General features: G+C 38.4%; 4 protein-coding genes across 5 annotated transcripts; 3 read left to right on the top strand and 1 right to left on the bottom strand.

Moving 5' to 3' along the window:
- Positions 1 to 23: 23 nt before the first annotated feature.
- LOC140800129 (protein trichome birefringence-like 19) lies at positions 24 to 1,913 on the bottom strand. Its single transcript, XM_073154793.1, has 2 exons — positions 1,410 to 1,913; positions 24 to 904 (listed from the first exon to the last, which is right to left on the bottom strand). The coding sequence occupies exons 1-2, from the start codon at positions 1,911 to 1,913 to the stop codon at positions 143 to 145; spliced, it is 1,266 nt and encodes a 421-aa protein (XP_073010894.1). The 3' UTR covers positions 24 to 142.
- A 1,580-nt stretch (positions 1,914 to 3,493) lies between these two features.
- LOC140800006 (protein CHAPERONE-LIKE PROTEIN OF POR1, chloroplastic) lies at positions 3,494 to 5,850 on the top strand. 2 transcript variants are annotated; one of them, XM_073154626.1, is made up of 5 exons: positions 3,494 to 3,657; positions 3,758 to 3,852; positions 4,250 to 4,632; positions 5,413 to 5,489; positions 5,572 to 5,850. In XM_073154626.1, exons 1-5 carry the CDS (start codon positions 3,593 to 3,595, stop codon positions 5,720 to 5,722), a joined length of 771 nt encoding a protein of 256 aa, XP_073010727.1. In that variant the 5' UTR covers positions 3,494 to 3,592; the 3' UTR covers positions 5,723 to 5,850. The 2 variants fall into 2 exon arrangements, with proteins under 2 accessions (XP_073010727.1, XP_073010728.1); XM_073154627.1 differs by having other exon boundaries at positions 3,505 to 3,661.
- A 695-nt stretch (positions 5,851 to 6,545) lies between these two features.
- Positions 6,546 to 9,005, top strand: LOC140799892 (heat shock factor-binding protein-like). The gene is made up of 5 exons (XM_073154416.1): positions 6,546 to 6,703; positions 7,323 to 7,376; positions 7,686 to 7,709; positions 7,801 to 7,843; positions 8,645 to 9,005. Exons 1-5 carry the CDS (start codon positions 6,674 to 6,676, stop codon positions 8,776 to 8,778), a joined length of 285 nt encoding a protein of 94 aa, XP_073010517.1. The 5' UTR covers positions 6,546 to 6,673; the 3' UTR covers positions 8,779 to 9,005.
- Positions 9,006 to 9,390: 385 nt separating this feature from the next.
- LOC140799891 (enolase 1, chloroplastic) lies at positions 9,391 to 13,275 on the top strand. The gene is made up of 7 exons (XM_073154415.1): positions 9,391 to 10,014; positions 10,754 to 11,061; positions 11,159 to 11,313; positions 11,437 to 11,754; positions 12,247 to 12,393; positions 12,497 to 12,547; positions 12,942 to 13,275. The coding sequence occupies exons 1-7, from the start codon at positions 9,590 to 9,592 to the stop codon at positions 13,005 to 13,007; spliced, it is 1,470 nt and encodes a 489-aa protein (XP_073010516.1). The 5' UTR covers positions 9,391 to 9,589; the 3' UTR covers positions 13,008 to 13,275.
- Positions 13,276 to 14,511: the final 1,236 nt, after the last annotated feature.

Below are 14,511 nucleotides of genomic sequence, written 5' to 3'. Positions count from 1 at the left end.
CTGTAGTGGACACAGTTTCAAAGGTGAATAATGATCATCCCTAATGGTCTGAGTAACAGATAAATTTTAGACATGTAATGCTTTAGTAACTTATTCCTATCCTGTCTCTCCAGATGCTCCCCAATTATAGACTGGTTAGGCATTACATACTTAACATCTGAAGCAGCAAATCATTCCACATATCTATTGGTCCTGGCAAACACCAGTGAACACAATCATTATAGAGAGTGACATTCTCATGTGCCCAATGCCCATAGCGGCTTGGGTGCCCATCAGGCCTCAGCAACATAGCTTCAGTAGCATCCATTAACATAAATTGGAGTCCTTTCTGTTTAGCTTCCTTCTCTGCTTTCCTGAACTCATCAACTTGGGTCTTGTAGAACTCATGCTCCCACCCTTCTAACTGTGTCTCATTGCTTTGAAAAGGCTTCGTCCTGCCACAATTCCCTCCCTTATTCCATTCACCATTTTCAAAGTGCGATGGTGACAATGTTCTTAGGATCATCTTCCCTTTGAAGTCAGCATGTTTATTAATGGCTTGGAATGCAGTCCGTAAGGCCATCCTGTGAGAGTAACGCAGGGTTAGGTCAGTAATGTTGTTGACTAGGCAGTAGTGGCACCCGATAATCTGCCCTTTCTCGTAGAACATTGATGGTCGGGAGAACCAGTTGCCACTGGACATGATTATGTAGTCGAACTTGCTAATGCGGGATGCCCAGTTGCTGTCAACTTCATCAAGGTAGAGGTTCCATAGGCCTGTATGGTTTGGGCCATCTGAGTCTGCTTCGTGTGCTTTGATTAAAAATGGTGACCAGAATATGGTGATGGTGAAGTTGTAGTTACTGTAGACTAAATGTCTGAAGTTTTGGTCTGTCGTGTTGGAGATGTCCTCCGGGTACGCCACCTGGATGACGAGAAAAGAATTCAAGAACTTATCTTCTTATGCTTCCCAGCAGCAAGTTAGTTTGGGTCTTTTCATCTTCTTCCATATGTTGAACAAGCATCAGTAAATACAAAACGTAATCATAGATGATGAAATTTGAAAGAGACTAGCCAGAAAGTCACTAGTAAATCATAATTGCATGCATTAGTATCAGGTTGTCTATGTTATTTCAACTCTTCTGAACAACCATTATGCAATTTACAATTTTACACAGCTTGATACTCAAGTTAGGTCTCCATAATTCTGTCTGATATCAAACTTCTTCTCGTCCAGTTGATGATACGGTTACTAAATTGAGGTGAAGTTTACTCTGTATCACAGAAGTATTAGATCTAACTTTGCCAAGCATTTTATTTATGCTGCAAAGTTTATGAAATACTGAGAAATTTCAGACATTCTTGTTAGTTTATATCAGACCAGATACTTTCTAGATTATAATTGCAATAAAATGGCAACAAAGCCTTACCTTGGACAAGAGGCACATCAATGACTGCATATGGTTCCTAGCCAAGGAATCTCCTACAAATGCCAGGGATTTGTTCCTTGCAAGATTCAGAAACCAAACTGGATCGAAGCGTGGAAGCTCGCAGCCCTGGGGCTTCCACCTCCATTTCAAAAATTCCAGGTTTGGCCTCCCGTACTTCATGCAGTTCTGATGCTCTTGGATCACAAAACAAGTCATGTTTGTGTAGTATGGTGCATCTTGGTCTGGCACCCATTCTCCTTTGGAGATGTTACACTCTCGCACTAAATAAATAGAAGGACTAGAGTTAAAAGAAGAAGAAGATGATGATGAAGACGAGGGAGAAAAAGAATTTCTATTTTGCTGATTAGGGTGGAGAAGAGGGTAATCATATAAGGTGATGATGGCAAGGAATAGAAAGATTAGTACTGAAGGGATGATTAATTTTCGAAGGCTATGAAGATTGTGATATCTCCCCAAGGGGAGTTTGATCAAATGGGACTTCATTGAAAGAGTTGCATGACAGGAGGAGGTCAGGAATCCAAGGTATGAATTAATACTAAGACTTGAAAAAGATCGAAATGGCATTCCTTTTTGTTGGAATTAGCAGCAAAATTTTTATATAATCAAATTCACATGGATGGATTGGCACTCGAGCTTATTTAATAATATCCTATCCTATCAACTGCTCATTTATTGCTCCTGCTTATATCTCAAGATGTATTTGTATAAGATGTGATGTCTCGACCAACATTAACGTGCTGCCACGGACGTTCTAAGATCTGAGTCTGGTGTATTTAATTGACATCTAATTAGTAGAAGAGTTTATATTTGCTGGATTCCAGTGATGAAAAGAAAAGAAAAGAAAATTCATCTGCTGCATTTACTATTTAAAAATAGAGGAGAAGTTTGCCAGACTTCTTCGTTGAAGCTTCTTTGAGACAAGAACAGGTCATGAAGACATTGCATTGGCCTTTGTTTACATAAACTTTTCCATCTCCATGGTGGAAATATAATATATGCTTCTTTCTTTTAAATGATTATACAGGACATGGCATCTTACATAAGTTTGTGGCCCCATAAGCATTACATCAGTAACTACTCCACTTTCATATCACTAGATCTAAGCTCTCTCATGAGGAGAATTAATTTGGAGATAGAGAACAATAGCTCGCTCTGATCATCATATTCCTCCACTAAGGAAAAGAACACTAGAAACCTTCCAAACTACAAAAGATTGATCACGGTCACAGATTAAGTTAATAAAAGTTATTCTTTGCTCATCCACTCGAAGTATATGTGACCCAAAAGCTATAAGCTATGACTTGCATCCAGCATGGAGTTTTCCACAACGAGAACATTAATCAATTTGCATGGCACCAACTCCTCAGAGAAGTAAAAAACTTCATATAATTTCTCTCTTGTATATAACATCTAGAGGCAACTCAACAAGTGCAATCTTTTCTCCTTCTAAGCTCCTAAAATTCGATCAGCTAGCCATGGTGATTATATACCAACTAGCGAGACTGGCGAACAGTCTAAAGTCGAAGCTTGTGAAGTCTATGAAGGGAAAGAAGAGTTATAACAAGGTGGACAAGACTGAGAGCATGAGGGTGGAAATCCGAAGCAGGCGAGCTCGGAAGCTTATTGCGAAGAACCTCGTGATTGCCGGCGATTTAGTCCACAAGAGCTACACCTTCTGATCGAGTAGTTTACATCCATGCGAGATGTTATTTATGTAGCCTTTTTGTATAACTATTATGAAATAATTTAATTTCGCTTAATGGATATAACTTACTAAACTTTGTTGCTTTTTATAATAAGATTCTAATATAGGTGGTTATTTGCAAAAACCCAATCTGGGTGTCTTAATTTATGTTCTTTGCAAATAGCCTCCTGTGATTCGATCATATTGCAATTAGCCTCATCGTGAAATAGGTCTCAGGAATTCGATCTTACCGGATACGGACTAGATCCGACCCGAAAAGGCTAGGCCGTTTGGGCTCTCTTTTTTGGGCTTGGTCTTGAGATAGAGCCCAATAATCCAGACCGGCCCAAACTCGAGCTCATTTAAGAAACTCTCCTCGCGTTTCTTATCCGCGGGGGGAGGTCGTCTCCATTGTTCGTTTCTCCTCTCCGCCATCTCTGAGAGTTTCCTCTCGTAGGGTTTCCGAACCTCCCCGGAGATGAACGGACTCTTTGTCTCCAACCCGACGAGCTTTAGGGCTCGGCCATTCCTTCGTCCTACAACGTAGGTGACTTCTCTATCTTTCTCTCGCTCTCCTCTTTTCTCTTGCTGGATTTGATCCTCTTTCTTACTCCTTTTTGTTTGTTGCAAAAAATTGGTGTAGGAATCCGAAGGAAGCGAAAGGAGTAAGTTATGTGAGTTTTAGAAGCCCCAAATGTGCGATGGGCATCTCGATCGGTGGCGGCGGACATATTTATGGTAAATTTTCTGATTTTTGTTTTTTTTAAATTATTCCTCTGTAGCTTTTTTTTTTTGTTAAAAAAATCTATATCATAAGGAGTAACTCTTAGAATTGGCTTCACATCAACTGTAGAAAGAGTCTAAGTTAAATTGCCGCGTTAATGAATTAATTTCTCTTAGATACACTCTTCTCTCCTTGTATTATCATATACAATCGATAAAAAGGGGGAAAAAGGAATGAAGAAAGAAAGGGAATCATTTTATAAGGTTGCAGTCCTACTTGTTTTCCTATTTCATCTGTGTTGATTTCTCTGAAACATGTTGACTAATCCTCGTTGTTTTTGCACTGATGGATTTATATTTCTTCGTATATTGTGTATTATATGAACTGTGATGAATTTGACATCCTTTGTAGATAATGTCCCGAAATTTCCCCGGATGAATGTATGGGACCCTTACAAGCGGCTCGGTGTAAGTCGTGATGCCTCAGAAGAAGAAATTCGAGGGGCACGGAATTTTCTATTAGAACAATATGCTGGGCATGAAGGCAGTATGGAGTCTATTGAGGCTGCTTATGAAGATATAATAATGAAAAGTTTTAGGGAGAGGAGAAAATCTAAAATCAATTTGAAAAGCAGGTTGAAACAAAAAGTCGAGGAATCACCATCATGGGTGAAAACATTGCTCAGCTATGTTGAATTACCACCAATGGATGTTGCTCTTAGAAGATTGTTCCTTTTTGGTTTCATGGGGGGATGGAGTATCATGACTTCTGCAGAGACTGGGCCTGCTTTCCAAGTATGCTTCTGATATTTATGCTTTCCTAGGTTGATATGCTTACCATCTTTTGATCTATTTTAACTTTTTACCATCAGTGAGTTATTGTAATATTAGTGTTACAAGCAACTAATTATGTTCGAAACTATGCACAAAAGTAAAACTCATCAAGTAACTTCTGTGAAAGTATGACCAATATCTGTGTTTCTTGACATCTAGCTTTCTAATGTTCCTTTCCTTATACTAATAAATTCTAGATAAGTCCGGTAAACTGTTTTTATTGTTTATAAGGATCGGGCTTTCTTTTGAGATGTAGAATTATAGCTGTTCTAGAACCTTATTAAAATATAACTTCTTGAAGCTTCAAATATTCACAAAAGTTATGACAACGAAAAGAAGTTAGTACTATAAATCAAATAGTATCTTATCATGACCCCGATTATCTCGATCTGAATTGAGATGATGAGCTTGCTGGCTAATGGTATGCAATTTCCTGCCTTTGTTCGCTTCTTTTCCACCAAGCACAGAAGTTTAAGGATAACTGTTGGTCTAGTTTGGTTCTTATTTGAAAGTTCTGTTTATGGGATTAAACAAACTGTAAATGTTACACCCTTTAACAGGTTGCTTTGAAATTGAGTGTGAGAATTGTGCTTACATAATTTTCTCCTCGTAGGATTAAGATTTCTTCATTACCAGGGTTTTTATCGTATTTATGATAGAGACAGCTCCAATGCATCTGCATCTACGTAATTGCATAAGCAAGGCAAATGATCACCAAAACTGGGGTTTGTTCTTCTGCAGGTTGCACTTTCGCTCTTATCATGCATCTACTTCCTTAATGATAAGATGAAGAATGTCATTAGAGCATCAATAACTGGGTGAGTGGATATTTCCAGTTCAAAACTGCTTAATGGCTGTGTTATCTCCTATTTGTCTACTCATTAAAATCCTCCCTTTCAGATTCGGCGCTCTTGTTGTTGGTTGGATAGTTGGTTCTATACTGGTTCCTGTGATTCCTTCAGCTATTCTGCCACCAACTTGGACACTAGAACTTCTTACCTCCTTGGTGTCTTATGTTTTCTTATTTTTGTCATGCACGTTCCTGAAGTAATCTTTTTCATATACTATTTTACTGAATGTGAAAGAATATTGAGTTTTTATGTAATTTCTGCAGTCATGCATCAACATATTTTCAGAGGCAGTTTCAGTCATAGAATGTGAGATTATATAATTTCTCTATTGTGAACTCTTCCCCGCTGTCTTCTTTGGTTATTTATTTTGAATTAAGAAGTGAGCAGATTGTCAAACTGTTCATCAATTGGATATATTATGCTGTACAAATGGCCACTGTCAAGTGACCTGAGAGAAGTAAATTTTTTTTATTTGTTACTGGAGATTAAGGCATCTAATTATGTCACCTTATCCACATGCAACAGTTGCAAAAATATCTGCCAATTTTCATGAATCGAAATCTATATATTCACCATGTTTTCTACATTAAATTAAGCAAAGTTTCGAGATATTTTCAGATACTTGAAGAGCAAATACTTACACAGTTCTAATCTTAACTTAACGCATAGGCTAAGTAACAATCGTAAATTGCTTATACAAGCTAAATTATGAATGTTAATTACTATTTGACCTCCTTAACTGTTATTTATTTTTATAAACATTCCTAATTTTAATGAAAAATCTTACAGATAGTTAACAAAAAGAGCATTCCAGAGGTTGTTTTAAAAAAAAAAAAAAAAAGAATCTATGTAGAAATGAGCAACCATTCATCCCGGTGTAATTATCCCTATAATATATTTGGGAACTTGCAAAGTAATGCGAGGAGCAAATCGTCTGACAGATGCCTCAAGATTCGAGAAAAGTGACCAACGTGGCACGACATCCACCGGCCACGGCCCGACCGCTTATATAATAAGCCCGTCTCTGGTCCTCACTCGCCTCCCCTTGGTCTTTTCTCTATTCTTTTTCTTCCCCTTTCTCTTCTTTCCCCTTCCATAAGCGAGGTCGAACCCTTTCACCGTTCGCGATCTAGGGTTTCAATTCTCACGCCATGGCCACCACCAATGCAGGCCCCATCAAGGTCAGCGCCGCCCTCTCTAAGTACTTCCCATCCGGTTCCTCATTGATGGATCATCGGATCCGCGTCAAACCCCGAACAATTCGATGTTTTCTTTCGTATAATTGATAAATATTATCTTTTCTCTGTGTTCCTTGTTTATCTTACTCCCGATCACTTGAATGTAGTGTAAATGTAGCTTTGGATTTGCCGTCTTACTACTGTAGTTGGTCGATTTAGGTAAAGTGTCTTTTTCCACATTGCACGAGGTATTGCGAGTGGTCAAAGAAGAGTACGGTCGTCGAAGTAAATCAACTTAGGTCTCCTGGATGATTGTTTGCACTTTGCACTTGAACAAGAGGCAGTGAATTTAGAAGCTAACAATGTCACGAGGGTCCATTTTTATACTTGATTACCTCTCTACATGGGAGTCAACATTCAATTGTAGTTTGTAGGAGCATGGCCAACAATTTTAAACAAACTGTTTTTTTTTTCTTAGGTCTAATAAATGCGAATTCCCACTTTTGCTAAAGGACTTAATTTTACTGTTGTATTATTTGCCGTATGTGTCACAAATTTTTTGTTTTCTTTATTTTCCTGTTCTTGTTGTTATTAGTTGGCTTGATGTTTTCAGTGATGGCAGGGTGAACAAGATTCAGAAGGTTCAACACAGAGCACTACTGATATGACGGCATTTGTGAGTTTTGTTACATGCAATAATGTTTGACATTTTCCAAGGGTCAATGTTATGCACGTAGATTGTTTTCTAATTTTCTTCGGGAATAAGATAGCCAAAAAATTGGAGTTTCTGTTTCCAACATTGTTCTTCATTTTAAAAGCTAATTGGAACAATATACCAGTTTGATTTTTGATTCAAAAAGATCATTGGAAGAATGTATATAATCACTGTTAATGACAGATTATGAGATTTAACTAGTGTGATGCCGTAAAATCAAATAGCCATTTGTTGAGTAGCTATTTATTAGTCTTCCATTTTCCTTTTCAGGTGCAAAATCTTCTTGTGCAGATGGTGAGTTTCTAAGACTAATTTAACAAGAAATCTTGGTTGATCACATATATCATGGGCCTCACTAACTTTCTTGAAACAATAACTATTGTAGCAAACAAGGTTCCAGGCTATGTCAGAGAGCATTGTTTCAAAGAATATCCTTTTGACCAGTTCCTTTTAGCATTCTGCACCTATTATTTTTTTTCTTACACAACTGTATTATTGGAATGGTTAGTTCCAGTGACATTTTAGGTGTTCAACGTCTCTGGTTTGTATCAGGAATTGCATGGCAATAAGTTGACTAAAACACGTAAAGTGATATATACTACATGATAATGGAACAATTGTAGGTAAACAATCAGGTTAATTTTTCTTACGCACAGATAATTTCTGATTCATATATTTAGGAATTAGGTTGATGATAGAGATATCTATACTTGTTTAAAAGTCTTCAATGAGACTTACCTTTAATTGAATTTTATGGTAGAGCATTACATACCTCATTGTGCTACATGCAATCATATTAGAGATTCTGTACTAGTTGCTTGATTAATTGTCGAAATTCCAGTATTTTTCATATTTATGATGAAAGCTTGTTTGTGTTGTCTCCTTTCTGCAATTGTGGACTCTATAATTTTGAATGCTCTTGCTTCTTGACTTGTATTTCATGTCTATAGTTGCCCATCTTCCGATCTCAACTTCTTGGACAATTATGAGGCATAAAGTAACTTGTATAGTTAACTTTAACAGAACTACCAGTAGGAATATATATGTGTTGATCTTCTCTGACCAACTCTTTCTCTTTGGGTCAACATTTTGTCCTTTATAAAAAATATATGCCTCAAGCTACAGTGTTCTCTCCATATATTTGCTATTTAATGGCTGGTTTGTTTGTGGACAACATTTTTTGTGCTTTTTTTCTTGTCCATCTAGTTGTTTCCATAACTACATTCTACTAGATGAAATGGGTACAAAGATTGATGAACTGGAACAGAGCATCAATGACCTCAAATCTGAGATGGGCTCAGAATTCCCGACGAAACAAAAGATCGAAGAAGACAAGCCCTCTGATGAATCTGCACAGACCTAGTAGAAATAGCTCTGCGTGTAGTTCTTGCTGGGACCATACTAGTACTTGAATCAAGAAGGTTTGGTTCCCATTTGTATCTCTGTGTGCTCATTTCCGTATGTATGGTGTTTCCAAGAGCAGACTGACATCCTGTTGTGATCATATTGTTGATGTTGTGCTTTTGTCTTAGTAAGCTACAAAATTTTCAAATTGGGAACGTAATGAGGCTAGAAATTTTCTTTTCCCAAGTCTCTACTTAATGTTAATGCAGTTCTAAATTCCTAACGTAAGAATGATTTGCAAGATAGTTCCACTATGCAATCACAGATTGTAAATTTCGATCAACGTATCTTTTATCTGCAATGTGTTTATTTTATGCAAGCAGGATCTATATTTTATACGTAATATATTTATCTCCATAAGCAGCGCGTTATTTTTAGAACTTTTTCGTATGTGTGATTATAAAGCGGGGTTATGTTACGAATTATTTTCCATAGTTATAATCTTGCGGAGTTATGGTTGGTCACTTTAGCGCACTTGCTTACACATGGGGTCACACGTGCCACAACCTTCCTTCTTGCAACTCCACCAACCCTCTCCAACTACCCAAGTAAAGGACAAGGAACTCGAGAAAGACAAAGGCCCTTCCAAGAAAGGCGGCTACTACACCACTCTCGCTATCCTCTCCCTATTGACGGACATCACGAGAACCAACAACCAACAACCCCCCCTCCCCCCATTCCACTCCACCCTCCTTTTAAAAAGCAATTCCCCCACTCTCCCTCTCTCCTCGCCTTCCTCATAACCCTTGCTCTCTCTCTCTCTCTCTCTAATGGCTCTCTCCCGATCCAATCTCCTCCAAAACCCCTTATTCTCCTCCAAACTCCAGCCCGCCTCTTCCTCTCCTCGCCCTTCCCTTCCGTCTCTTTCTCGATCAAGAACTCGCGCTCTCGCGATCCGGAGCTCTCTCACCGCCGCCGCCCCGTCGCCGGCGGCCAACGCCGTCAAGGAGTTCGCCGTCAAGTCCGTGAAGGCGCGGCAGATCATCGACAGCCGCGGGAATCCGACGGTCGAGGTCGATCTCGTCACCGATGCGCTCTACCGGTCGGCGGTGCCCAGCGGGGCGTCGACCGGGATCTATGAAGCCCTGGAGCTTAGGGATGGAGATAAGAAGGTGTACGGAGGGAAGGGAGTGCTTAATGCCGTGAGGAATATTAACGAGATCTTGGCGCCCAAGCTTATTGGCGTCGATGTCAGGTGAGCTGAAGACGTGAATCTTTTCTTTGAGATCTTACATTCTATTTGAACGAAAATGAGAACAGCAGCGATGATCTGGAGGTCTTAAAGATGGTTTGGTGATTCATATCTTGCTTCCATTGTCAAGTTTCTGCAATCCTCCTATTCAAGAAACATTTACAAGTTTTATGTAATTTCTTGGAGAAAAGAGAACTGCTAATTTAAGCTCAAATCGTGGAAATTAGAGCAACAAGTTCCTGTGTAGCCAATCCTTTTCGGAATGAAAAATCTGCTCTGACTATATCCCGAGATCCTGATCATAATGTTTTGTAAAGACAAGTATCTTATCTTTGAAGGACAAGATTTCTTGGCTCAAGTGAGAACTGATTATTTTTCTCGTTTTCTAATGGTTGCAGATTAATGACTGTAAAGGAAGTGAGATTCTTGATATGTTGCTAGTTTAAGAAACAGATTTGACATGTCCATTAATTATTTTTTGTTTCCAGCAACATCCTTACATTTCTCATGAATACTCGTGACAGTGTGATAAGAGGATTTTATTTATTTAAAATAACCTATCACTTTTTGTAATGTATCTAATATAAGTTTCAATGAAGCTTAACATGAACTTCTTTGGTAATTCATGTAGCTATTCTGTTCTTACTGAAACTAAACACAAGCTTAGATGTGCGGCATGTCAGTATTATTCAAGTGTAGGGTGCTGACTGCTGATATCGGACATCTATATTATGCTTTACAGGAACCAAGCTGATGTGGATGCAATCATGCTTGATGTTGACGGAACACCAAACAAGTCTGAACTGGGTGCAAATGCTATTCTTGGAGTTTCTCTTAGTCTGTGCAGGGCTGGGGCAGGAGCCAAGGGGGTTCCTTTGTATAAACACATCCAGGAACTAGCTGGTACAAAGGAACTTGTCATGCCTGTTCCTGCTTTCAATGTGATAAATGGTGGTAGCCATGCTGGCAACAGTTTGGCAATGCAGGAGTTCATGATATTACCAGTGGGTGCGTCGTCTTTTGCTGAGGCCCTTCGAATGGGTAGTGAGGGTAATTAGCTTCTTCTTTGTTCATCTCATGTGTGCTGCTGCCCATTAAGAAGTTTTTTCTGTCTGTTTGAATTGATATATTCTGTTTGATGCGACAGTCTATCATATTCTAAAAGGCATTATTAAGGCAAAATATGGGCAGGACGCATGCAATGTTGGAGATGAAGGTGGCTTTGCTCCCAATGTTCAAGACAACCGAGAGGGCCTTGTTTTGCTTATAGATGCTATTGAAAAGGCTGGTTACACTGGCAAGGTATGAAGCGCAGTTTTCTTTTTCTTTTCTTTTTCCCCCCTGTTTTTCACACAGTGGTTTCTTGTTATACTGTGATCTGCTTCCATACATCTTTCATGTTACTAATTCTTCAGCTGACTGCAGATCAAGATAGGAATGGATGTTGCTGCTTCAGAGTTCTTCACAAATGATGGGAGATATGATCTAGATTTTAAGAAACAGCCGAATGATGGAGCACATGTTTATGCTGCTCAAAGCCTCTGTAAACTCTATGAAGAGTTTGTCAGAGATTTCCCCATTGTCTCCATTGAGGATCCTTTTGACCAGGATGACTGGAGTTCATGGGCATCACTGCGGTCTTCAGTTGATATCCAGCTTGTAGGAGATGATTTATTGGTCACAAATCCCAAAAGGATTGCTGAGGCTATTCAGAAGAAGGCCTGCAATGCACTTCTATTAAAAGTAAGCATGTTATATCATCCTTCTCAAACTATTTTTAATTTTATCTGTTTAGGAACACGACATGTAACTTTTTCAATGTTATTCCTTATCTAGATATATCATCAAATAAACGTTGTTTTAGACTTTATCAGCAAGTAGTTAAAGTATTACCTTGTTTGATCTAAGCTTGTAATATACTGGTTTAGGGGTTCATTGAAATTCTTGTAATTTGCTGCATAACTTTCTGTTTCATTTGTAAGACTTAATATTGTTAGAAATAGGCTACTCTCATGTTCTTAATAATAGCAAAAAATTGATCACTTCTTGAGCATGGAAAGAGTGTTTGTTTTGTTAATGAAATAAAGGCATAGAGAGTTCATCATACTTTTCAGAAGAACAATATAAGTATTACGCATACATCAATTACTTACTACCTAAGATAGGGGTTGAATACGCTACTTTTTCTTCCTGAAATGTTGGTGTTAAAAACTTAACTGTGGTAGCCTTTTATAGGTTAACCAGATTGGCACTGTCACTGAATCTATTAAAGCTGCTCTTGATTCAAAAGCTGCTGGATGGGGAGTGATGGTCAGCCATCGTAGTGGTGAGACAGAAGATAACTTTATTGCAGATCTTGCTGTCGGATTGGCAAGTGGACAGGCAAGAACTCTATGGCCATAGAATGATTTTTTTAACCTTACATCTTACTGATTCTTACATGTTTTCATGTGATTGAGCTGAACTATTATTTGCTTCTTCTCAGATAAAAACTGGAGCTCCCTGCCGTAGCGAGCGCTTGGCCAAATATAACCAAGTAAGTTGCAAGCTCTTTATTTCTTCTGGCAGCAAGTTATATATTTCCTTAATCCCTAAAGCCAAATTAGAACTCATGGGCATCATAGTGTTTATTGACTATACTTTTTGGAGTTAAATGTATAGAATTCTAGGTGGCATGAGTATGTCATGGATGACTTTTGGGTTATTCCTTTGAAATTTTAGTTATTTATTATACCAAAATAATTAGTTTGGCTTGCCTGTCATAATTGAATAGTGTTCAAATGTCATAATTGTTCTAGTTCATGAAGTACGCACAAACAAGCTAATCTCTCCATTAATTTCTACATATCATAGTACAGTATGATCACTAACGTATACTTTCACATTTTTTCATCTCCAAAAGGTTAATGAGTTTTTACCTTTTCTCCCAGCTTTTGCGTATTGAAGAGGAGCTTGGAAATGTGCGCTATGCTGGTGAAGCATTCAGATCTCCATAAGGGGGCGGGTATCGTAATAGTTGCATACTGAAATAAAAATAAGGTACTGGTGCGAACTCTTACAAGTGCCCTGTACCAAGATAAGTACAAATTTTTGTAGATTCCATTATCCTGGATTCGGATGCATATTGAAGTGTGCCTTCATTATATGAGTGATCCAAAACCTTTTCTTATTCGGGAGCAAGGAAATTATACTGTGATCTGATTTTAAGTGTATTGCACTAAATACCCAGCAAGAGATACAATTGATGTAGATTGTTGTTGTTTCTTTCTACAGTGTTGATCTACATAGTTCCATTTACTTGCTCCATATGCATGACTGATAAATAACTAACTAAACCAAAAGGACCAAGGGAAGCAGAAAGAAGAAAAGTAGCAGTCCTTTTAGTAGTTTGTGACTAATTTAAGTCTATCCCAATTGTTTCTTTTTTCTATTTTAGTCAAAATAGGAAAAATTATTGCTCCGAGGAAAATTAAAATTAACCACACTCATGGGGAAACTACTTTAGTCAAAAGTAAAAGAAAGGAGCAACTATTACTTGTGATTGCTTTGAAAAAAAATATCCCATTAATTTACTTTGACAGCCGGAGAATAGTAAATAAGGAGCAGCACCGTGGTGAAAGGGAATGGGTATCTTTGAGAATAAAGTAAATTAATCTTGGCGGGTCCTTTAGGATAATCAAAAGTAGACGACATCTTGCACTTTATTCTGATCACCTGAAAAACACTTGTTCCATGGAAGAATATATATCTTCTAAGCCATCTCAATACGTTGCTCAAAGGCTTCTTCGTGGAGTCTAAGACAAGGATCATGCAACACTTAAATAGTTCAACGTTGCAATTCTTTCAAATTTATAAACTCAACGCCGTAGCAATCCAATGGGATGGGCTCCTTTTGTTGTGGGTTGCATGAGACTTTAGCCAAAGTACTATAGATTCTTAGATCAAAGGCTATCAAGGCCTAGTTATACCCATGCATGATGCATGGACGGTAGAACCTCCCAAATCATATAATTCACCTCCAGACAATTGACCCAAGTGTTAATAGCAGTGCTCTGGAACGCACAATTACAAGTTAATATCTAGAAACCAAGAAATCCTGTACGATTGGTGAATCTCAAAAGCAGAGGCTTGGAAATCATTGGGCTTTTGGGGGATGTTTTTAACTATGGTATCTCCACCACCCTTTATTCTTACATCAAATCGCCAAATCTAGACCATTGAATTGACCGCGATTGGTATAGAATCCAAGAGGATTCCTCACAACCTCCTAAGCTAGCTCACGGCTAATTCTTATAAATCCAGGAATACAATACTATCTTTCTGTAAATAAGCAAACAGAGAGCAATGGATGGAAACAAGTCCTCTTCTAAATCCTTCCTTTGCATCTTCTTCTTCTTCAACTTTTTCAAGAAGTCGCACCACGGCGACGAAGAGGGTGAGTGGGAGCCAAGGTACATGAGAAAAGTCCGTCCGAGTGACGAGGACAGGGGGCGATGGGTC

The sequence above is a fragment of the Typha latifolia genome, chromosome 13, assembly GCF_019914945.1.
Source record: "Typha latifolia isolate L0001 chromosome 13, TyphaL0001v2, whole genome shotgun sequence".
NCBI lineage: Eukaryota > Viridiplantae > Streptophyta > Magnoliopsida > Poales > Typhaceae > Typha > Typha latifolia.
Note: the sequence above shows the minus strand (reverse complement) of the source record. Positions and strands in the feature narration are given on the sequence as shown.